This window comes from Physella acuta, unplaced genomic scaffold, assembly GCF_028476545.2.
Source record: "Physella acuta isolate Inbredline_101_S28 unplaced genomic scaffold, ASM2847654v3 ptg000365l, whole genome shotgun sequence".
NCBI classification, from domain to species: domain Eukaryota; kingdom Metazoa; phylum Mollusca; class Gastropoda; family Physidae; genus Physella; species Physella acuta.
This window is the reverse complement of record NW_026731884.1, coordinates 379207-403046: the sequence shown is the minus strand read 5'-3', so window position 1 is coordinate 403046 and position 23840 is coordinate 379207. Positions and strand designations below refer to the sequence as shown.

The window sequence follows — 23840 nt, the reverse complement described above, 5'->3', positions numbered from 1 at the left end:
GTAGGGGAGGTAATGCTCCTGGTGGGAACAAATATTTGATTAACTGCGGACCATGTACGGGAGGTAATGCTCCTGGTGGGAACAAATATTTGATTAAATGCGGACCATGTAGGGGAGGTAATGCTCCTGGGGGAACAAATATTTGATTAACTGCGCACCATGTAGGGGAGGTAATGCTCCTGGGGGGAACAAATATTTGATTAACTGCGGACCATGTAGGGGAGGTAATGCTCCTGGGGGAACAAATATTTGATTAACTGCGCACCATGTAGGGGAGGTAATGCTCCTGGTGGGAACAAATATTTGATTAACTGCGGACCATGTAGGGGAGGTAATGCTCCTGGGGGGAACAAATATTTGATTAACTGCGGACCATGTAGGGGAGGTAATGCTCCTGGGGGGAACAAATATTTGATGAACTGCGGACCATGTAGGGGAGGTAATGCTCCTAGGGGAACAAATATTTGATTAACTGCTGACCATGTAGGGGAGGTAATGCTCCTGGTGGGAACAAATATTTGATTAACTGCGCACCATGTACGGGAGGTAATGCTCCTGGTGGGAACAAATATTTGATTAACTGCGCACCATGTAGGGGAGGTAATGCTCCTGGTGGGAACAAATATTTGATTAACTGCTGACCATGTAGGGGAGGTAATGCTCCTGGTGGGAACAAATATTTGATTAACTGAGCACCATATAGGGGAAGTAATGCTGGGCTAATTTCACCAGCCACCAGCATTATGGAGCACAAGTTTTGACAATGTATGATAGCAAGTACCTGATAGAAGCCATCCTCCCACACTCTTTCTAGATTGGGTGAGTCTGAGTTGTCTATTCCTTTAGATGAGACAACTTCTAGATCCTTCCACTGGGCCAAGTGATCCAGACACTGAAACACAACATAGCTAATAAATACACTAGTCAATGTTGGAGGACTAGATGTAAGACCCAATACCTCAGATAAATACACTAGGACTAGATGTAAGACCCAATACCTCAGATAAATACACTAGTCAATGTTGGAGGACTAGATGTAAGACCCAATACCTCAGATAAATACACTAGGACTAGATGTAAGACCCAATACCTCAGATAAATACACTAGTCAATGTTGGAGGACTAGATGTAACCTACCTCCATGCGACTTTCATTCCAGAAATCAACTTCTGCCTCCAGGGGATCTTCAGACCAGTTGAGTTTTCCCAGCGCCTGCCAAAATCAGGATTAGAGCAAGTGTTGCAGTAGGTGTTTTGTTATAGATATCACATCACAGTGAAAGTATATTTGACAGGAAGTCATGTTAGGTATTAGAAGGTCAGACATTTCTTACCTCTTCATACAAAAGATGGACAGCTTTAAAATCTAGAAGGTCAGACATTTCTTACCTCCTCATACAAAAGATGGGCTGCTTTAAAATCTAGAAGGTCAGACATTTCTTACCTCTTCATACAAAAGATGTGCAGCTTTAAAATCTAGAAGGTCAGACATTTCTTACCTCCTCATACAAAAGTTGTGCAGCTTTAAAATCTAGAAGGTCAGACATTTCTTACCTCCTCATACAAAAGTTGTGCAGCTTTAAAATCTAGAAGGTCAGACATTTCTTACCTCATACAAAAGATGGACAGCTTTAAAATCTAGAAGGTCAGACATTTCTTACCTCCTCATACAAAAGTTGTGCAGCTTTAAAATCTAGAAGGTCAGACATTTCTTACCTCATACAAAAGATGGGCAGCTTTAAAATCTAGAAGGTCAGACATTTCTTACCTCCTCATACAAAAGTTGTGCAGCTTTAAAATCTAGAAGGTCAGACATTTCTTACCTCCTCATACAAAAGTTGTGCAGCTTTAAAATCTAGAAGGTCAGACATTTCTTACCTCCTCATACAAAAGTTGTGCAGCTTTAAAATCTAGAAGGTCAGACATTTCTTACCTCCTCATACAAAAGTTGTGCAGCTTTAAAATCTAGAAGGTCAGACATTTCTTACCTCATACAAAAGATGGGCAGCTTTAAAATCTAGAAGGTCAGACATTTCTTACCTCCTCATACAAAAGTTGTGCAGCTTTAAAATCTAGAAGGTCAGACATTTCTTACCTCATACAAAAGATGGGCAGCTTTAAAATCTAGAAGGTCAGACATTTCTTACCTCCTCATACAAAAGTTGTGCAGCTTTAAAATCTAGAAGGTCAGACATTTCTTACCTCATACAAAAGATGGGCAGCTTTAAAATCTAGAAGGTCAGACATTTCTTACCTCCTCATACAAAAGATGGGCAGCTTTAAAATCTAGAAGGTCAGACATTTCTTACCTCATACAAAAGATGGGCAACTTTAAAATCTAGAAGGTCAGACATTTCTTACCTCCTCATACAAAAGATGGGCAGCTTTAAAATCTAGAAGGTCAGACATTTCTTACCTCCTCATACAAAAGTTGTGCAGCTTTAAAATCTAGAAGGTCAGACATTTCTTACCTCCTCATACAAAAGATGGGCAGCTTTAAAATCTAGAAGGTCAGACATTTCTTACCTCCTCATACAAAAGATGGGCAGCTTTAAAATCTAGAAGGTCAGACATTTCTTACCTCCTCATACAAAAGTTGTGCAGCTTTAAAATCTAGAAGGTCAGACATTTCTTACCTCCTCATACAAAAGATGGGCAGCTTTAAAATCTAGAAGGTCAGACATTTCTTACCTCCTCATACAAAAGTTGTGCAGCTTTAAAATCTAGAAGGTCAGACATTTCTTACCTCCTCATACAAAAGATGGGCAGCTTTAAAATCTAGAAGGTCAGACATTTCTTACCTCATACAAAAGATGGGCAACTTTAAAATCTAGAAGGTCAGACATTTCTTATCTCCTCATACAAAAGTTGTGCAGCTTTAAAATCTAGAAGGTCAGACATTTCTTACCTCATACAAAAGATGGACAGCTTTAAAATCTAGAAGGTCAGACATTTCTTACCTCCTCATACAAAAGTTGTGCAGCTTTAAAATCTAGAAGGTCAGACATTTCTTACCTCCTCATACAAAAGTTGTGCAGCTTTAAAATCTAGAAGGTCAGACATTTCTTACCTCCTCATACAAAAGATGTGCAGCTTTAAAATCTAGAAGGTCAGACATTTCTTACCTCCTCATACAAAAGTTGTGCAGCTTTAAAATCTAGAAGGTCAGACATTTCTTACCTCCTCATACAAAAGTTGTGCAGCTTTAAAATCTAGAAGGTCAGACATTTCTTACCTCCTCATACAAAAGTTGTGCAGCTTTAAAATCTAGAAGGTCAGACATTTCTTACCTCCTCATACAAAAGTTGTGCAGCTTTAAAATCTAGAAGGTCAGACATTTCTTACCTCCTCATACAAAAGTTGTGCAGCTTTAAAATCTAGAAGGTCAGACATTTCTTACCTCCTCATACAAAAGTTGTGCAGCTTTAAAATCTAGAAGGTCAGACATTTCTTACCTCCCTATACAAAAGTTGTGCAGCTTTAAAATCTAGAAGGTCAGACATTTCTTACCTCCTCATACAAAAGTTGTGCAGCTTTAAAATCTAGAAGGTCAGACATTTCTTACCTCATACAAAAGTTGTGCAGCTTTAAAATCTAGAAGGTCAGACATTTCTTACCTCCTCATACAAAAGTTGTGCAGCTTTAAAATCTAGAAGGTCAGACATTTCTTACCTCATACAAAAGTTGTGCAGCTTTAAAATCTAGAAGGTCAGACATTTCTTACCTCCTCATACAAAAGTTGTGCAGCTTTAAAATCTAGAAGGTCAGACATTTCTTACCTCCTCATACAAAAGTTGTGCAGCTTTAAAATCTAGAAGGTCAGACATTTCTTACCTCCTCATACAAAAGTTGTGCAGCTTTAAAATCTAGAAGGTCAGACATTTCTTACCTCCTCATACAAAAGTTGTGCAGCTTTAAAATCTAGAAGGTCAGACATTTCTTACCTCCTCATACAAAAGTTGTGCAGCTTTAAAATCTAGAAGGTCAGACATTTCTTACCTCCTCATACAAAAGTTGTGCAGCTTTAAAATCTAGAAGGTCAGACATTTCTTACCTCCTCATACAAAAGTTGTGCAGCTTTAAAATCTAGAAGGTCAGACATTTCTTACCTCCTCATACAAAAGTTGTGCAGCTTTAAAATCTAGAAGGTCAGACATTTCTTACCTCCTCATACAAAAGTTGTGCAGCTTTAAAATCTAGAAGGTCAGACATTTCTTACCTCATACAAAAGATGGACAGCTTTAAAATCTAGAAGGTCAGACATTTCTTACCTCCTCATACAAAAGTTGTGCAGCTTTAAAATCTAGAAGGTCAGACATTTCTTACCTCCTCATACAAAAGTTGTGCAGCTTTAAAATCTAGAAGGTCAGACATTTCTTACCTCTTCATACAAAAGATGGGCAGCTTTAAAATCTAGAAGGTCAGACATTTCTTACCTCCTCATACAAAAGTTGTGCAGCTTTAAAATCTAGAAGGTCAGACATTTCTTACCTCCTCATACAAAAGTTGTGCAGCTTTAAAATCTAGAAGGTCAGACATTTCTTACCTCCTCATACAAAAGTTGTGCAGCTTTAAAATCTAGAAGGTCAGACATTTCTTACCTCCTCATACAAAAGTTGTGCAGCTTTAAAATCTAGAAGGTCAGACATTTCTTACCTCCTCATACAAAAGTTGTGCAGCTTTAAAATCTAGAAGGTCAGACATTTCTTACCTCCTCATACAAAAGTTGTGCAGCTTTAAAATCTAGAAGGTCAGACATTTCTTACCTCCTCATACAAAAGTTGTGCAGCTTTAAAATCTAGAAGGTCAGACATTTCTTACCTCCTCATACAAAAGTTGTGCAGCTTTAAAATCTAGAAGGTCAGACATTTCTTACCTCATACAAAAGATGGACAGCTTTAAAATCTAGAAGGTCAGACATTTCTTACCTCCTCATACAAAAGTTGTGCAGCTTTAAAATCTAGAAGGTCAGACATTTCTTACCTCCTCATACAAAAGTTGTGCAGCTTTAAAATCTAGAAGGTCAGACATTTCTTACCTCTTCATACAAAAGATGGGCAGCTTTAAAATCTAGAAGGTCAGACATTTCTTACCTCTTCATACAAAAGATGGGCAGCTTTAAAATCTCCCCTGGCCTCACATTCTATAGCTTTTCTTGTCAGATCTTTAGTGCCAAGTTTACTGGCAAAAATTCCTTGAATAACGTCATATTCATGGATGGACTTGTACAAACTGGTGGACACGGAAATCAAGCATGCGACAATATTTTGGTATACAGATAAAGTGTACTTAAATAATGTCCAACCAATGATAGAACAGGGACAAACACTCAAATGTAGCACTGTGGCTGACATGAGGGGCTTTAAGAGATTTTTAGACATTTATTGAAGTCTGATAAAATCATTCACTACATATTTTTTTTTGACCTCCATACTGAGACAGTTGTAACTTTTTGACTCCCTTATCTCTAGACAGCCGTAACTTTTTGAACCCCATAACGAGACAGTTGTAACTTTTTGACCCCCATACCAAGACGGCCGTAACTTTTCTACCCCTTACCGAGACAGCTGTATCCACTGCGTCGTGTCTGCAGACTGTGCAGCTGAGAGCTGCCTGGCCCTCTTGCTAGACGAGGCTGTTAGTCTGGTGTCTGATTGGATCAGCTGCTCCTCCAGCACCATGATTCCTGCAGGGAAGTTTTCTTTCAGTTTCAACACAAATATTGAACTTTGACAACCCACCCACTGCTACATGGATCCACCCACTGTTACAACATGGACCCACCCACTGTTACAACATGGACCCACCCATTGCTACATGGATCCACCCACTGTTACAACATGGACCCACCCACTGTTACAACATGGACCTACCCACTGTTCCAACATGAACCCACCCACTGTTAAAATGGACTCACCCATTGTCTGTTGGTTGCTGGTGATGGCGCAAATTCCCAAATCTCCGGCAGCAACTTTAAGACTAGACCTCAGTTCATAGATAATGGTCTACAGAATTTTTAATTAGAGGTTAGCTCATTAAAATCTCCTATTACTAATAGAGAAAGACTAATAATAGTATAATACTAAATCTGGATTCACAAACAAGTTCAGTAGCTAAGAATAATGCAATAGAACAGCTTTTAAAAAAAATAGAATGGTTGCCTTACAAAAATAGAAGCCATAAATGGAGGATAAAAATGGATTGTTTCTTTAAGAATTGTCTCAATACTTATGTTGATCTGGTCAGTCAATACTTCAACCTCGCTCTGAGTTTTTAATTTGTCCATCTCCTTAAATATGGCTTGAAACAGAGAACTGAACAATAGTCTGGCTATTGCACTGTCATGCTGAAAACGGTAAATTAAATTAATGAACTTTTAAACAGTGTTTTTAAACATTTTCCTAAGGAAAAACACAATTTTAATAATGTTGCACAACTTAAATAAAACAGGAGTGATCTCCCCTAAACTTTCTCAAATATTCTTCCTAACACTACGGGGGATAGCAACTCAGGATATAGACATGATTTTAATCAATTTTTTATTTTTTTAAAAATAGAATAGAATCTCATAGAAAAAAGAATTGCTCACCAAATGAACAACAAACAATATGTGTTTATAGTGTGGAAAATTAGTACTTAACCTAATTTTCAAAGTGTTAATTAATCATCTAATTAAGTAACATTTTATATCACAATACATTGTCTTCGAGTCTTGACCTACATGAAAAGTTTAAAATAACTCGGTACGTTAGAAGGTGTTTGAAATTGTGTTAACAGTTTTTTGACTGTAATGGATGATACACAGAGGAATCGAGTTTAAAATAAATTCAAATGAACTTTTTTGAGAAATTCGGAGTAAAATATTACTAACCGTCATCAGAAATAGGAAATACTCAAAGTTTGACAGAAACAGAGAGCTAGATCTTTTACTTATTATTACTGGATTATAATATATCAGAAACAGTATTAAAGTTACACACTTTTGAAAAAATGTAAATTAAGTTCCACTTCATAATTTAAAATTTGATAATAATTTGATATAAAACTACACATTTTGTATAATACTTAAATATAAAATTGCATCAACCTAGCTGTAACAGTACTCAAGTTGTCATGTTCACAGATAGACAGACAGACAGACAAACACACACACACACACTGACAAACAGACAAAATTGCAAAACTTATTTTTTTCCAACTCAGGGAGGTGTAAAAGGTACCCAGCGGTACTTCTATTGGAGCAATGAGGTACTCACACGAGCCAAGGCTTGCAGTGGAGCAATGAGGTACTCACACGAGCCAAGGCTTGCAGTGGAGCAATGAGGTACTCACATGAGCCAAGGCTTGGAGTGGAGCAATGAGGTACTCACATGAGCCAAGGCTTGGAGTGGAGCAATGAGGTACTCACATGAGCCAAGGCTTGCAGTGGAGCAATGAGGTACTCACACGAGCCAAGGCTTGCAGTGGAGCAATGAGGTACTCACATGAGCCAAGGCTTGCAGTGGAGCAATGAGGTACTCACACGAGCCAAGGCTTGCAGTGGAGCAATGAGGTACTCACACGAGCCAAGGCTTGCAGTGGAGCAATGAGGTACTTACACGAGCCAAGGCTTGGAGTGGAGCAATGAGGTACTCACATGAGCCAAGGCTTGCAGTGGAGCAATGAGGTACTGGTACTTGATCTGTATGTCTGGCAGCTCACCAATACGATACTTTCTGTACAAGGTCACCTGGTGCTCCCTGCGAGCCTTTTGTTCTTTCATAGCCTCCTGCAGGGGCAGATGTCAGACAAATGTCATCTCAGAAAAATGGCATCTTATGTCAGATAGAATGTCATCTTATGACAGACAAATGTCATCTTATGACAGACAAATGTCATCTTATTACAGACAAATGTCATCTCATGTCAGGTACATGTCATCTTATGTCAGATGAATGTCATCTATGTCAGACAAATGTCATCTTATGCCATACAAATGTCATCTCATGTCAGATACATATCATCCTATGTCAGATGAATGTCATCTTATGTCAGACTAATTTCATTTTGACAGACAAATGTCATCTTATGTCAGACGCATGTCATCTTATGTCAGATACATATCTTATGTCAGATAAATGTCATATTATGTCAGACAAATGTCATCTTATGCCAGACAAATGCCATTTCATGTCAGTAAAATATAATATCAATCAACTGACCTCCCTTAATTGTTTCAAACGAATGTTCCTCCGTGCAAATGAAACACTTTGAGAGGTTTTATCTTTCATGAACCTACGTCGCAATCTCCAGACGTCATTTAGAGATTCAGGCTGACCTGCAGAAGTTGTTCAACATTCAAACATTTTGTTCATGGTCTGACATGGCATTCTTTATAGAATCATACCAAACTGGTTGTCTTACAATTCAGATTCACTAACTTAGGTTAGGTAAGTCTACCATCAGGTTTACAGGTAACTAAAGCTGAACCTACCATCAGGTTTACAGGTAACTACAGCTGAACCTACCATCAGGTTTACAGGTAACTAAAGCTGAACCTACCATCAGGTTCATCTACTTTCTGTTTGCTATCTCCTGAGGCCCAAGTATTCAGCCTCATGGTCTTCCTGACAGTTTGCCCCTTGTCAACCTCTGACTTCTGACCTTTGATGTCTGACCTCAGTGGGTTCTCAGCCAGCCTGAAGAGCAGCTGTGTGCTGCCCCCTATACTGCTGGCCTCAGTAAACGTGTCAAAGCTGCTCTGTGTCAGCCAGTTGAAGGCCTTGACACTTCCTGCTGGGACATAGGTAACATTTATAGACACCTGGTGGGGTATAGACAGGTAACATTTATTGACACCTGCTGGGACATAGACAGATAACATTTATTGACACCTGGTGGGACATAGACAGGTAACATTTATTGACACCTGGTGGGACATAGACAGGTAACATTTATAGACACCTGGTGGGACATAGACAGGTAACATTTATTGACACCTGCTGGGATATAGACAGGTAACATTTATAGACACCTGGTGGGACATAGACAGGTAACATTTATTGACACATGGTGGGACATAGACAGGTAACATTTATTGACACCTGGTGTGACATAGACAGGTAACATTTATTGACACCTGCTGGGACATAGACAGGTAACATTTATTGACACCTGCTGGGATATAGACAGGTAACATTGACACCTGCTGGGATATAAACAGGTAACAATTATTGACACCTGGTGGGACATAGACAGGTAACATTTATTGACACCTGGTGGGACATAGACAGGTAACATTTATTGACACCTGGTGGGATATAGACAGGTAACATTACAAGGTGAAACATGTTAGAACACTGAGCATTAAACAAATGTACCAAACCTGCTCCGTCTAGAGTTGGTGTGAACTGCGGCACATCCTGGGTGGCCCTGACCCCACCGTCCAAACTGTCCGTCCCTTCATCCATGGACTGACTGACCTGTGTACTGGCAAATAATGGCGTCATGACGGCATGTCTCTGACGCCAGGACGAGTCGATGGAATAATCCTGGAGGTCAAGGTCATAACCTTAGACAAACTCAATTAAACCAAACTCTAAATTATAACTTTAGACAAAACCCATTAAAAAGAACTACAAGGTAGCCTAACACTTTATACCACAGGGTGAATCAAGATATGTGAAGAGGAGTGTGTGTGTGTGTGTGTACATGTGCAGGTATAAACCTACCTGAAACGTGCAATCACTGAGAGTGTGTGTGTGCGTGTGAGTGCTTGTACATGTGCAGGTAAAGCCTACCTGAAATGCGCAGTCACTGTTTGTGTGTGTGCATGTGTGCGTGTAGATGTGCCGGTAAAAACCTACCCGAAACGTGCAGTCACTGAGTGCGTGTTCAAAGATTTCCCTCTGGTAGTCAGGTGACTTGGATGTGGCCTCCATCAGCAGGTTGGTGGCGTAGGCCAGGTAGTGGGGCTCTGTCTGGGGGGTGTACATGGCCTCCAGCATGGACACTGTCCTCTCCAGCGTCCCTTCTGGCAGTCTGGTGTTGCTGCTCCAGAAGTTCTGGCAGATCAACCTGAAACAACCTGGACATCTTTTATTTGTGTCTACATAATGTCATCATTTGTGTCTACATAATGTCATCATTTGTGTCTACATAATGTCATCCTTTTTAATTGTGTGACAGAATGTTAGCATTTTTATTTGTGTCTACATGATGTCATTATTTTTATTTGGGTCTACATAATGTCATCATTTGTGTCTACATAATGTCATCATTTGTGTCTACATGTCATCATTTGTGTCTACATAATGTCATCATTTGTGTCTACATAATGTCATCATTTGTGTCTACATGTCATCATTTTGTGTCTACATAATGTCAACATTTGTGTCTACATGTCATCATTTGTGTCTACATAATGTCATCATTTGTGTCTACATAATGTCATCATTTGTGTCTACATAATGTCATCATTTGTGTCTATATAATGTCGTCAGTCTCAAGTAGCGACAGTGACATGACAGCTAGAGCTCTCACCTGCAGGCCATGTCCTGATCACAAAGACCTAGCAGCAAAGTTTCTTTAGTTAACATCATGATCTGTGCACTGTCCTGCTCTTGGTAGTCTCTGGAATGGGACAAGTTTTTACACTTCATTACAGAAGCTGATCTACCTGTAACGGTTGACCTACCTGTAACACAAGTTGACCTACCTGTAACACAAGTTGACCTACCTACACCACAAGTTGACCTACCTGTAACAGTTGACCTTCCTTGTAGCACAAGTTGACCTACCTGTAACACAAGTTGACCTACCTGTAACACAAGTTGACCTACCTGTAACACAAGTTGACCTACCTGTAACACAAGTTGACCTACCTGTAACACAAGTTGACCTACCTGTAACACAAGTTGACCTACCTACACCACAAGTTGACCTACCTACAACACAAGTTGACCTACCTGTAACACAAGTTGACCTACCTGTAACACAAGTTGACCTACCTGTAACACAAGTTGACCTACCTGTAACACAAGTTGACCTTCCTGTAACACAAGTTGACCTACCTGTAACACAAGTTGACCTACCTGTAACACAAGTTGACCTTCCTGTAACACAAGTTGACCTACCTGTAGCACAAGTTGACCTACCTGTAACACAAGTTGACCTACCTGTAACACAAGTTGACCTACCTGTAACACAAGTTGACCTACCTGTAACACAAGTTGACCTACCTACACCACAAGTTGACCTACCTACAACACAAGTTGACCTACCTGTAACACAAGTTGACCTACCTGTAACACAAGTTGACCTACCTGTAACACAAGTTGACCTACCTGTAACACAAGTTGACCTACCTGTAGTTGTCGTAAATCCACATGAGAATGTCCAGCATGATTTTACGACAAGCTGAGCTGCTGTGGCTAGAGAAAGCTGTGATGGACGGAAGGATGGACATCAACTCTGGACCTTTGAACCTGGACACAACTGTCTTGATTATCTTCAGGGAGATCAGCTGTATGTCTTCATCCCTGGCAGGGTGGGAAAACTTTAGTTGGCTGGCCAGGTGGGAAAACTTTAGTTGACTAGCCAGGTGGGAAAACTTTAGTTGACTAGCCGGGTGGGAAAACTTTAGTTGACTGGCCAGGTGGGAAAACTTTATTTGACTAGCCAGGTGGGAAAACTTTAGTTGACTAGCCGGGTGGGAAAACTTTAGTTGGCTGGCCAGGTGGGAAAACTTTATTTGACTAGCCAGGTGGGAAAACTTTATTTGACTAGCCGGGTGGGAAAACTTTTTTTGGCTGGCCAGAGGGGAAAACTTTAGTTGACTGGCCAGAGGGGAAAACTTTATTTGGCTGGCCAGTTGGGAAAACTTTATTTGGCTGGCCAGAGGGGAAAACTTTAGTTGACTGGCCAGTTGGGAAAACTTTATTTGGCTGGCCAGAGGGGAAAACTTTAGTTGACTGGCCAGTTGGGAAAACTTTATTTGGCTGGCCAGAGGGGAAAACTTTAGTTGACTGGCCAGATGGGAAAACTTTATTTGGCTGGCCAGAGGGGAAAACTTTAGTTGACTGGCCAGGTGGGAAAACTTTATTTGACTGGCTAGGTGGGAAAACTTTAGTTGACTAGCTGGGTGGGAAAACTTTGACTGGCCAGGTGGGAAAACTTTATTTGACTGGCCAGATGGCAAAACTTTATTTGACTGGCCAGATGGCAAAACTTTATTTGACTGGCCAGGTGGGAAAACTTTATTTGGCTGGCCAGAGGGGAAAACTTTAGTTGACTGGCCAGGTGGGAAAACTTTATTTGACTGGCTAGGTGGGAAAACTTTAGTTGACTAGCTGGGTGGGAAAACTTTGACTGGCCAGGTGGGAAAACTTTATTTGACTGGCCAGATGGCAAAACTTTAGTTGACTGGCCAGGTGGGAAAACTTTATTTGACTGGCCAGATGGCAAAACTTTATTTGACTGGCCAGATGGCAAAACTTTATTTGAATGATTTCCACAGATAGTGTCAGTGAAATAAATAAGGCTTGTCAAAGAGCTGTACTAGTGATAGCTTAACACTATAACCACATTAAAATAATGCTGGCTACAGTGACAGTGTCTTAAAATCAGATTGTTCCATAGTTTTCTACAATAATGAATTAAGTATTTGGTGAATGAAGTTTCCAGTACCTGTGTTTGAGCAAGTCGTTGACCCCCATGCTGCTGACTTCCATGAAGACATCCTCCAGAGAGTCCATGTGACACAGCAGCACCTCCAGACACTGAGCCTTGAAACCTCCGTGCAGCTTGGGCAGAAGGTAGAGCAATTTCCTGAGGAACCTGGCAATAATGATGGGAGGATTTTCATAACTCAATGGCCATTTATCCTTCAAAGTATCCATAAAAACGTTAAATGAAGAAAAACAGCCAGTAGCGTAGCCATGATTTTCAGGCCCATAGACAAAAATTATCAGTGGGCCCTGTCAGCCGTTAGACTACAATGGAGTTAAACAAGAGCAGTGAAGAATTTGATTGCTACTTATGAGGGAGGAGTTTTGAATAATCGTTACCTTTGTGTCAAGAATGGGTACTGTAGTTTACCTTTGTGTCAGGGGTGGGTAACTAGTTTACCTTTGTGTCAGGGGTGGGTAACTGTAGTTTACCTTTGTGTCAGGGGTGGGTAACTCTTGTGGATGCCATGGATGCAGACGATGAAGTTGTCAAGCTTGGAGTTGGCCAGGCCAGTGAGCTGTGTTTGCACTGTGTCATGGAAAAATCCTTCAGTCTCCTGCTGGGTGCTGGCCTTCAGGTGAAGGATCAGACCAACAACTTCAGCAGTGGCAGCATAGACCAGCTTGAGGCTGTGGTTCATCAGTCCACATAGGACACTCAGGTACCTGGGCAGATCATGGCAGTTAGTGGTGGGACACTCAGGTACCTGGGCAGATCAGGGCAGTTAGTGGTGGGACACTACCTGGGCAGATCAGGGCAGTTAGTGGTGGGACACCCAGGTACCTGGGCAGATCAGGGCAGTTAGTGGTGGGACACTACCTGGGCAGATCAGGGCAGTTAGTGGTGGGACACTACCTGGGCAGATCAGGGCAGTTAGTGGTGGGACACTACCTGGGCAGATCAGGACAGTTAGTGGTGGGACACTCAGGTACCTGGGCAGATCAGGGCAGTTAGTGGTGGGACACTACCTGGGCAGATCAGGGCAGTTAGTGGTGGGACACTACCTGGGCAGATCAGGGCAGTTAGTGGTGGGACACTCAGGTACCTGGGCAGATCAGGGCAGTTAGTGGTGGGACACTACCTGGGCAGATCAGGGCAGTTAGTGGTGGGACACTACCTGGGCAGATCAGGGCAGTTAGTGGTGGGACACTCAGGTACCTGGGCAGATCAGGGCAGTTAGTGGTGGGACACTACCTGGGCAGATCATGGCAGTTAGTGGTGGGACACTACCTGGGCAGATCAGGGCAGTTAGTGGTGGGACTATACCTGGGCAGATCAGGGCAGTTAGTGGTGGGACACTACCTGGGCAGATCAGGGCAGTTAGTGGTGGGACACTTCTTCTTCTTCTTATGCGGAAACCGGCTCAGAAGGGGGACTTCCATTAGCCAGGCAGGCCTCAATGTAGTAAGCCCCGGCCCCCGTTAAAGGGCCAGGGCTCCCCACACATTGGTCGCTAAAACCGCGGTTTTCTCACCAGGCTTTTCTTCCCCTCCCACCAGACGCAGGACGTCGTCCCACCGCCTGGTACCCGGCTTGATCGTGGGGGGCATCTCATCAGATCGAAAAACCTCTAGCGGCTGTTATCTGCCCTCGGCCGTCCCGCATCCACTTAACGTGGGTTTGGTCGGACCAGCGACATTATTCCGAAACCTCGTCAGGCCGCCGCTTCAAGTCAAAAGTGATATCTGACTCTTTTTGTTCCCGACTGTCTTGCACCTCTCCTCCCCCACGCTGTTCTGTGGGGGACTTGGGAGACCGACGTGTCAGGCTCTTCGGAAAAAGCTGGAACCTGGACGCACACAACAGTTCCACCGACCAGAGCGAAAATCCTCTAGCTGCTGTTCACTCCACCAGCCATCCCGCTTCCTCTGTGGGACGGCCCCCCAGCCACCCCCCGAGGATTTGGTCCGACTGGCAGAGTTCGTCCGAAGCCGTGTGAGGGCCGCAGCTTTAAGTTAAACCGTCTGGTTAGGATCGCGAACAGACCCTTTTTAATTCCTAGCAGTCATGCATCTCTCCACCACCTCGCTATTTGGGACGATCAGGGCAGTTAGTGGTGGGACAAACTACCTGGGCAGATCAGGGCAGTTAGTGGTGGGACACTCAGGTACCTGGGCAGATCAGGGCAGTTAGTGGTGGGACACTCAGGTACCTGGGCAGATCAGGGCAGTTAGTGGTGGGACACTACCTGGGCAGATCAGGGCAGTTAGTGGTGGGACACTACCTGGGCAGATCAGGGCAGTTAGTGGTGGGACACTCAGGTACCTGGGCAGATCAGGGCAGTTAGTGGTGGGACACTACCTGGGCAGATCAGGGCAGTTAGTGGTGGGACACTCAGGTACCTGGGCAGATCAGGGCAGTTAGTGGTGGGACACTACCTGGGCAGATCAGGGCAGTTAGTGGTGGGACACTACCTGGGCAGATCAGGGCAGTTAGTGGTGGGACACTCAGGTACCTGGGCAGATCAGGGCAGTTAGTGGTGGGACACTACCTGGGCAGATCAGGGCAGTTAGTGGTGGGACAAACTACCTGGGCAGATCAGGGCAGTTAGTGGTGGGACACCCAGGAATGAACCTATCAAGATTTGTTGAGTTTGGGACTGACCTGTCCTGGTCAACTGGTGCGGAGGGTCCATAAGGTGGAAGTTTTGATTGGTACTGACCTGTCCTGGTCAACTGGTGCGGAGGGTCCATAAGGTGGAAGTTTTGATTGGTACTGACCTGTCCTGGTCAACTGGTGTGGAGGGTCCATAAGGTGGAAGTTTTGATTGGTACTGACCTGTCCTGGTCAACTGGTGCGGAGGGTCCATAAGGTGGAAGTTTTGATTGGTACTGACCTGTCCTGGTCAACTGGTGTGGAGGGTCCATAAGGTGGAAGTTTTGATTGGTACTGACCTGTCCTGGTCAACTGGTGTGGAGGGTCCATAAGGTGGAAGTTTTGATTGGTACTGACCTGTCCTGGTCAACTGGTGCGGAGGGTCCATAAGGTGGAAGTTTTGATGCCAGCACAACACCCAGCACTTGAACACCTGTACAAGGCTGCTGGGCCTTAGGCTCTGTCACCCTCAGCAGGTTGTAGATGATGCTGGGAATAGAAAGTTGTAGATGATGCTGAAAGTTGTAGATGATGCTGGGAATACAAAGTTGTAGATGATGCTGGGAATAGAAAGTTGTAGATGATGCTGGGAATAGAAAGTTGTAGATGATGCTGAAAGTTGTAGATGATGCTGGGAATAGAAAGTTGTAGGTGATGCTGGGAATAGAAAGTTGTAGATGATGCTGGGAATAGAAAGTTGTAGATGATGCTGGGAATAGAAAGTTGTAGATGATGCTGGGAATAGAAAGTTGTAGATGATGCTGGGAATACAAAGTTGTAGATGATGCTGGGAATAGAAAGTTGTAGATGATGCTGGGAATAGAAAGTTGTAGATGATGCTGAAAGTTGTAGATGATGCTGGGAATAGAAAGTTGTAGATGATGCTGGGAATAGAAAGTTGTAGATGATGCTGAAAGTTGTAGATGATGCTGGGAATAGAAAGTTGTAGATGATGCTGGGAATAGAAAGTTGTAGATGATGCTGGGAATAGAAAGTTGTAGATGATGCTGAAAGTTGTAGATGATGCTGGGAATAGAAAGTTGTAGATGATGCTGGGAATAGAAAGTTGTAGATGATGCTGGGAATAGAAAGTTGTAGATGATGCTGGGAATAGAAAGTTGTAGATGATGCTGAAAGTTGTAGATGATGCTGGGAATAGAAAGTTGTAGATGATGCTGAAAGTTGTAGATGATGCTGGGAATAGAAAGTTGTAGATGGTGGGAATAGAAAGTTGTAGATGCTGGGAATAGAAAGTTGTAGATGATGCTGAAAGTTGTAGATGATGCTGGGAATAGAAAGTTGTAGATGATGCTGAAAGTTGTAGATGATGCTGGGAATAGAAAGTTGTAGATGATGCTGGGAATAGAAAGTTGTAGATGATGCTGGGAATAGAAAGTTGTAGATGATGCTGAAAGTTGTAGATGATGCTGGGAATAGAAAGTTGTAGATGATGCTGGGAATACAAAGTTGTAGATGGTGCTGGGAATAGAAAGTTGTAGATGATGCTGGGAATAGAAAGTTGTAGATGTTGGGAATACAAAGTTGTAGATGATGCTGGGAATACAAAGTTGTAGATGATGCTGAAAGTTGTAGATGATGCTGGGAATAGAAAGTTGTAGATGATGCTGAAAGTTGTAGATGATGCTGGGAATAGAAAGTTGTAGATGATGCTGAAAGTTGTAGATGATGCTGGGAATAGAAAGTTGTAGATGATGCTGGGAATACAAAGTTGTAGATGATGCTGAAAGTTGTAGATGATGCTGGGAATAGAAAGTTGTAGATGATGCTGGGAATAGAAAGTTGTAGATGATGCTGGGAATAGAAAGTTGTAGATGGTGCTGGGAATAGAAAGTTGTAGATGATGCTGAAAGTTGTAGATGATGCTGGGAATAGAAAGTTGTAGATGATGCTGAAAGTTGTAGATGATGCTGGGAATAGAAAGTTGTAGATGATGCTGGGAATACAAAGTTGTAGATGATGCTGAAAGTTGTAGATGATGCTGGGAATAGAAAGTTGTAGATGATGCTGGGAATAGAAAGTTGTAGATGATGCTGGGAATAGAAAGTTGTAGATGATGCTGGGAATAGAAAGTTGTAGATGATGCTGGGAATAGAAAGTTGTAGATGATGCTGGGAATACAAAGTTGTAGATGATGCTGGGAATAGAAAGTTGTAGATGGTGCTGGGAATAGAAAGTTGTAGATGATGCTGAAAGTTGTAGGTGATGCTGGGAATAGAAAGTTGTAGATGATGCTGGGAATACAAAGTTGTAGATGATGCTGGGAATAGAAAGTTGTAGATGGTGCTGGGAATAGAAAGTTGTAGATGATGCTGGGAATAGAAAGTTGTAGATGATGCTGGGAATAGAAAGTTGTAGATGGTGCTGGGAATAGAAAGTTGTAGATGATGCTGAAAGTTGTAGATGATGTTGGGAATACAAAGTTGTAGATGATGCTGGGAATAGAAAGTTGTAGATGGTGCTGGGAATAGAAAGTTGTAGATGATGCTGGGAATAGAAAGTTGTAGATGATGCTGGGAATAGAAAGTTGTAGATGATGCTGGGAATAGAAAGTTGTAGATGATGCTGGGAATAGAAAGTTGTAGATGATGCTGGGAATAGAAAGTTGTAGATGATGCTGGGAATAGAAAGTTGTAGATGGTGCTGGGAATAGAAAGTTGTAGATGATGCTGGGAATAGAAAGTTGTAGATGATGCTGGGAATAGAAAGTTGTAGATGGTGCTGAAAGTTGTAGATGATGCTGGGAATAGAAAGTTGTAGATGATGCTGGGAATAGAAAGTTGTAGATGATGCTGGGAATAGAAAGTTGTAGATGATGCTGGGAATAGAAAGTTGTAGATGGTGCTGAAAGTTGTAGATGATGCTGGGAATTGAAAGTTGTAGATGATGCTGGGAATAGAAAGTTGTAGATGATGCTGGGAATAGAAAGTTGTAGATGATGCTGAAAGTTGTAGATGATGCTGGGAATAGAAAGTTGTAGATGATGCTGGGAATAGAAAGTTGTAGATGATGCTGGGAATAGAAAGTTGTAGATGGTGCTGGGAATAGAAAGTTGTAGATGATGCTGGGAATAGAAAGTTGTAGATGATGCTGGGAATAGAAAGTTGTAGATGGTGGGAATAGAAAGTTGTAGATGCTGGGAATAGAAAGTTGTAGATGATGCTGAAAGTTGTAGATGATGCTGGGAATAGAAAGTTGTAGATGATGCTGAAAGTTGTAGATGATGCTGGGAATAGAAAGTTGTAGATGGTGGGAATAGAAAGTTGTAGATGCTGGGAATAGAAAGTTGTAGATGATGCTGAAAGTTCTAGATGATGCTGGGAATAGAAAGTTGTAGATGATGCTGAAAGTTGTAGATGATGCTGGGAATAGAAAGTTGTAGATGATGCTGAAAGTTGTAGATGATGCTGGGAATAGAAAGTTGTAGATGATGCTGGTTGTTCATTGTATCTGTTGTGTGACGCATGGATCACCCACAAAGGTATGTCCTTGTGTTCAAAACATCACCTGTTCCAGTTAATTTGTCATGTACTGATTACACATTTTAAACTAATTAACATCCATTATGGGACTATATTTTTCTAGGCATAAAGAAGAATTGTGAGACTCACTCATAAGGGAGATCCACCCGGGGGCGCCAGCAGTCTAAAAGAGTTTTGAGCAGCTCCAGATTGTTCCTGAAGATGGCTCGGACAGGGTGGTAAATGTGTTCAATCACGAACCTCACCACACATGACGCCATGGCTCTCTCATCAGTTGTCTCCTGGGGAGGGGGGGGGGGGTTAGGTGGTGTAGGTTATTTTGGATGGTCCTTGTTGGGTATGTGTTGGGTGGTTATGGTTAAGTTCATAGTTCAAGTTGATTTAGGTTTAGTTCAGGTTTGGTGGTTAAGGATTAGATTAAGTTTTTTAAGGTTAGATTAGCAGATTAGGTTAGGTTTGGTAGTAAACTCAGTTGTCACTACAGGGGGAGGGTAGATGAATAGAACTAGAAGCCACCCAGCAGAACTTGAAACAAAAAAACTAAAGAACATGTTTCTACATGCAAATAAACTAAAGAAAGTGTTTCTACTTATAAATAAACTAAACAAAGTGTTTCTACTTATAAATAAACTAAACAAAGTATTTCTACTTACAAATAAACTAAACAAAGTGTTTCTACTTACAAATAAACTAAACAAAGTGTTTCTACTTACAAATAAACTAAACAAAGTGTTTCTACTTACAAATAAACTAAACAAAGTGTTTCTACTTACAAATAAACTAAACAAAGTGTTTCTACTTACAAATAAACTAAACAAAGGGTTTCTACTTACTGCAGGAATTGCTGTTGTGTGCCATGTCACCATGGTGATGAGGAGGTCAACAACAAAATAATTGAGACCCCCTCTACTGACCTCTGGGGTCAGGAGCAGCTGACAGAGTGGACGCAGCCAAAACCTGGCATAGGGCTGGAAGATCTGGAAACATCAGGATATCAGCATGTCAGGTTATCAGCATGTCAGGTTATCAGCATGTCATGAGTCAGGTTATCAGCATGTCATGAGTCAGGTTATCAGCATGTCATGAGTCAGGTTATCAGCATGTCATGAGTCAGGTTATCAGCATGTCATGAGTCAGGTTATCAGCATGTCATGAGTCAGGTTATCAGCATGTCATGAGTCAGGTTATCAGCATGTCATGAGTCAGGTTATCAGCATGTCATGAGTCAGGTTATCAGCATGTCATGAGTCAGGTTATCAACATGTCATGAGTCAGGTTATCAGCATGTCATGAGTCAGGTTATCAGCATGTCATGAGTCAGGTTATCAGCATGTCATGAGTCAGGTTATCAGCATGTCATGAGTCAGGTTATCAGCATGTCATGAGTCAGGTTATCAGCATGTCATGAGTCAGGTTATCAGCATGTCATGGGTCAGGTTATCAGCATGTCATGAGTCAGGTTATCAGCATGTCATGAGTCAGGTTATCAGCATGTCATGGGTCAGGTTATCAGCATGTCATGAGTCAGGTTATCAGCATGTCATGGGTCAGGTTATCAGCATGTCATGAGTCAGGTTATCAGCATGTCATGAGTCAGGTTATCAGCATGTCATGAGTCAGGTTATCAGCATGTCATGAGTCAGGTTATCAGCATGTCATGAGTCAGGTTATCAGCATGTCATGAGTCAGGTTATCAGCATGTCATGAGTCAGGTTATCAGCATGTCATGAGTCAGGTTATCAGCATGTCATGAGTCAGGTTATCAGCATGTCATGAGTCAGGTTATCAGCATGTCATGAGTCAGGTTATCAGCATGTCATGAGTCAGGTTATCAGCATGTCATGAGTCAGGTTATCAGCATGTCATGAGTCAGGTTATCAGCATGTCATGAGTCAGGTTATCAGCATGTCATGAGTCAGGTTATCAGCATGTCATGAGTCAGGTTATCAGCATGTCATGAGTCAGGTTATCAGCATGTCATGAGTCAGGTTATCAGCATGTCATGAGTCAGGTTATCAGCATGTCATGAGTCAGGTTATCAGCATGTCATGAGTCAGGTTATCAGCATGTCATGAGTCAGGTTATCAGCATGTCATGAGTCAGGTTATCAGCATGTCATGAGTCAGGTTATCAGCATGTCATGAGTCAGGTTATCAGCATGTCATGAGTCAGGTTATCAGCATGTCATGAGTCAGGTTATCAGCATGTCATGAGTCAGGTTATCAGCATGTCATGAGTCAGGTTATCAGCATGTCAGACAGACTAGGACACTCAGCTAGAGCTAGTTGGTGCAATTGTCAATTTCAATTGATGTGTGACTTGACCACAGTTATACTTACTTGACCACAACTATACCTACATGACCACAGCTATACCTACTTGACCACAGCTATACCTACTTGACCACAGCTATACCTACTTGACCACAGTTATACTTACTTGACCACAACTATACCTACATGACCACAGCTATACCTACTTGACCACAGCTATACCTACTTGACCACAGCTATACCTACTTGACCACAGTTAAACTTGACCACAGCTATACCTACTTGACCACAGCTATACCTACTTGACCACAGCTATACCTACTTGACCACAGTTAAACTTGACCAAAGCTATACCTACTTGACCACAGCTATACCTACTTGATCATAGCTATACTTACTTGACCACAGTTAAACTTGACCACAGCTATACCTACTTGACCACAGTTATAACTACTTGACCACAGCTATACTTACTTGACCACAGTTAAACTTGACCACAGCTATACTTACTTGACCACAGCTATACTTACTTGACCACAGCTATATTTACTTGACCACAGCTATACTTACTTGACCACAGCTATACTTACTTGACCACAGTTCATGACCAGTTTGGCCACAAAAATTTTGACGCTGATGTGAGTTGAAACATTGGATAATTTCTCATGTAGGTACACCATCCAAGGTGGCATCTCATTTGGCACTGTTCCCTGAAATATTCAACACCAACTTCAGCATTTGCTTCAAGCCAGAGATATGACTTGTAGTATGAGTTCCAATTAAAAAAACTCTGGACATTGAACTTTTTAATTGGAGCAGAGAGAAAACTAGACCTTTGAAAGTTGGGGGGAGATGTTGTTGTTTCAATTGGAGCAGAGAGAAAACCAGACCTTTGAAAGTTGGGGGGAGATGTTGTTGTTTCAATTGGAGCAGAGAGAAAACTAGACCTTTGAAAGTTGGGGGGAGATGTTGTTGTTTCAATTGGAGCAGAGAGAAAACCAGACCTTTGAAAGTTGGGGGGAGATGTTGTTGTTGACCATATGCTGTATGAGGGCCACCAGCGAGGCCATACACTCGTGTTTGTTCAGCTGGTCCATCTCCAGCTCCACGTAGTTGTCTGGTGCCTCAGCTCTCTGGAACATGAGTTTTTTAACAACGTATGTCGTAGGCATGTAGCAGACGTACAGTCACACATACACACGCACACAGACACATCAGACATTCAGCAGAACTCACACATACATGCACACACATGCGCACACACAAACCCTCACACAGTTTGTTTGTCCAGCTAAACTAAAAGAAAACCACTTAAAAGTTTCTCACAGTTGTTTCCCCTGAAGTAGAGTGGCTGGGGACTTTCTTCATGGCCTGACCAAATGACCCTCCCTGTTGGAGGAGACAAACACAATGTTGGGTTGTATTTCTAGACAAGTGCACATGTGTGCAGTGGAGTAAGTGCTACTTAATCAGACAAGTGCACATGTGTGCAGTGGAGTAAGTGCTACTTAATCAGACAAGTGCACATGTATGCAGTGGAGTAAGTGCTACTTAATCAGACAAGTGCACATGTATGCAGTGGAGTAAGTGCTACTTAATCAGACAAGTGCACATGTATGCAGTGGAGTAAGTGCTACTTAACTCAGACAAGTGCACATGTATGCAGTGGAGTAAGTGCTACTTAATCAGACAAGTACACATGTGTGCAGTGGAGTAAGTGCTACTTAATCAGACAAGTGCACATGTATGCAGTGGAGTAAGTGCTACTTAATCAGACAAGTGCACATGTATGCAGTGGAGTAAATGCTACTTAATCAGACAAGTGCACATGTATGCAGTGGAGTAAGTGCTACTTAACTCAGACAAGTGCACATGTATGCAGTGGAGTAAGTGCTACTTAATCAGACAAGTGCACATGTATGCAGTGGAGTAAGTGCTACTTAATCAGACAAGTGCACATGTATGCAGTGGAGTAAGTGCTACTTAATCAGACAAGTGCACATGTATGCAGTGGAGTAAGTGCTACTTAATCAGACAAGTGCACATGTATGCAGTGGAGTAAGTGCTACTTAATCAGACAAGTGCACATGTATGCAGTGGAGTAAGTGCTACTTAAAGCTCAGCTAAATGCAAACTTAAAGTTTAAGTTATCAAACAAACCATTATAGAGGAATGACCAGATTCAGTCCATAGATTTTGTCAAGCAAGCATCAACAGTTTAAACTTGCTGCCACCCTACACAATATTGTTCTACACTCAGTGGCTGACTTTTATCAAACCATGCTTGTCCTCAGACTGTAGACAATTCCTTACAGAATTAAAGGCGCCATGGTTACACATTTTTCCTTTAAAATTACCTGCCCACTATCTACCTCTTCTAGCTTGATGTAGCAGCAGCACATAGTAACAGACAATCCAGGTCAAAGGTCATGTTTGTTTATCTAATATGTTTTGAAACATGTTCTATAGATACAAACTGTTGGGCAAATGTTTCCAGAACAACAGAACTTCTGAGTTCCAGAAAAGTCTAGAACATGTAGCAAGTGTTGACCTATGGTACCTGAGCAGCTGCGGACAAGTTGAAGTCGTACAAGTTGAGGTCATCACTCAGACTGCTGTCAGCCAGGTACTGTGTGGCAATGTGTATGGACGGGGAGACACTCGACTCCACTGACCCTCCCTCCGTCTGGTTCTCACTCTCCTGCCTTCTTACGGCCACAAACTTCTGCCGTCGCTCATGGGGGGACTGACATGATGGTAGAAAA

At 42.1% G+C, this 23840-nt stretch overlaps 1 protein-coding gene across 1 annotated transcript in view; it reads right to left on the bottom strand.

The window, feature by feature from the left end:
- LOC131941557 (DNA-dependent protein kinase catalytic subunit) overlaps window positions 1-23840 on the bottom strand; it is a 113813-nt gene that overhangs the window by 28512 nt on the left and 61461 nt on the right. The window contains exons 50-71 of the mRNA XM_059300851.1: window positions 23636-23821; window positions 22402-22464; window positions 22080-22208; window positions 21666-21785; window positions 19636-19779; window positions 18932-19083; window positions 15660-15791; window positions 13139-13372; window positions 12666-12815; window positions 11345-11518; window positions 10521-10610; window positions 9845-10055; window positions 9364-9529; window positions 8541-8771; window positions 8201-8316; window positions 7636-7767; window positions 6166-6345; window positions 5917-6004; window positions 5559-5685; window positions 5093-5231; window positions 1138-1212; window positions 782-892 (exon numbers count right to left, since the gene is read on the bottom strand). Of these exons, the coding sequence (XP_059156834.1) occupies window positions 782-892; window positions 1138-1212; window positions 5093-5231; window positions 5559-5685; window positions 5917-6004; window positions 6166-6345; window positions 7636-7767; window positions 8201-8316; window positions 8541-8771; window positions 9364-9529; window positions 9845-10055; window positions 10521-10610; window positions 11345-11518; window positions 12666-12815; window positions 13139-13372; window positions 15660-15791; window positions 18932-19083; window positions 19636-19779; window positions 21666-21785; window positions 22080-22208; window positions 22402-22464; window positions 23636-23821 (3150 nt within the window). The remainder of the gene's footprint in view (window positions 1-781; window positions 893-1137; window positions 1213-5092; window positions 5232-5558; window positions 5686-5916; window positions 6005-6165; window positions 6346-7635; window positions 7768-8200; window positions 8317-8540; window positions 8772-9363; window positions 9530-9844; window positions 10056-10520; window positions 10611-11344; window positions 11519-12665; window positions 12816-13138; window positions 13373-15659; window positions 15792-18931; window positions 19084-19635; window positions 19780-21665; window positions 21786-22079; window positions 22209-22401; window positions 22465-23635; window positions 23822-23840) is intronic.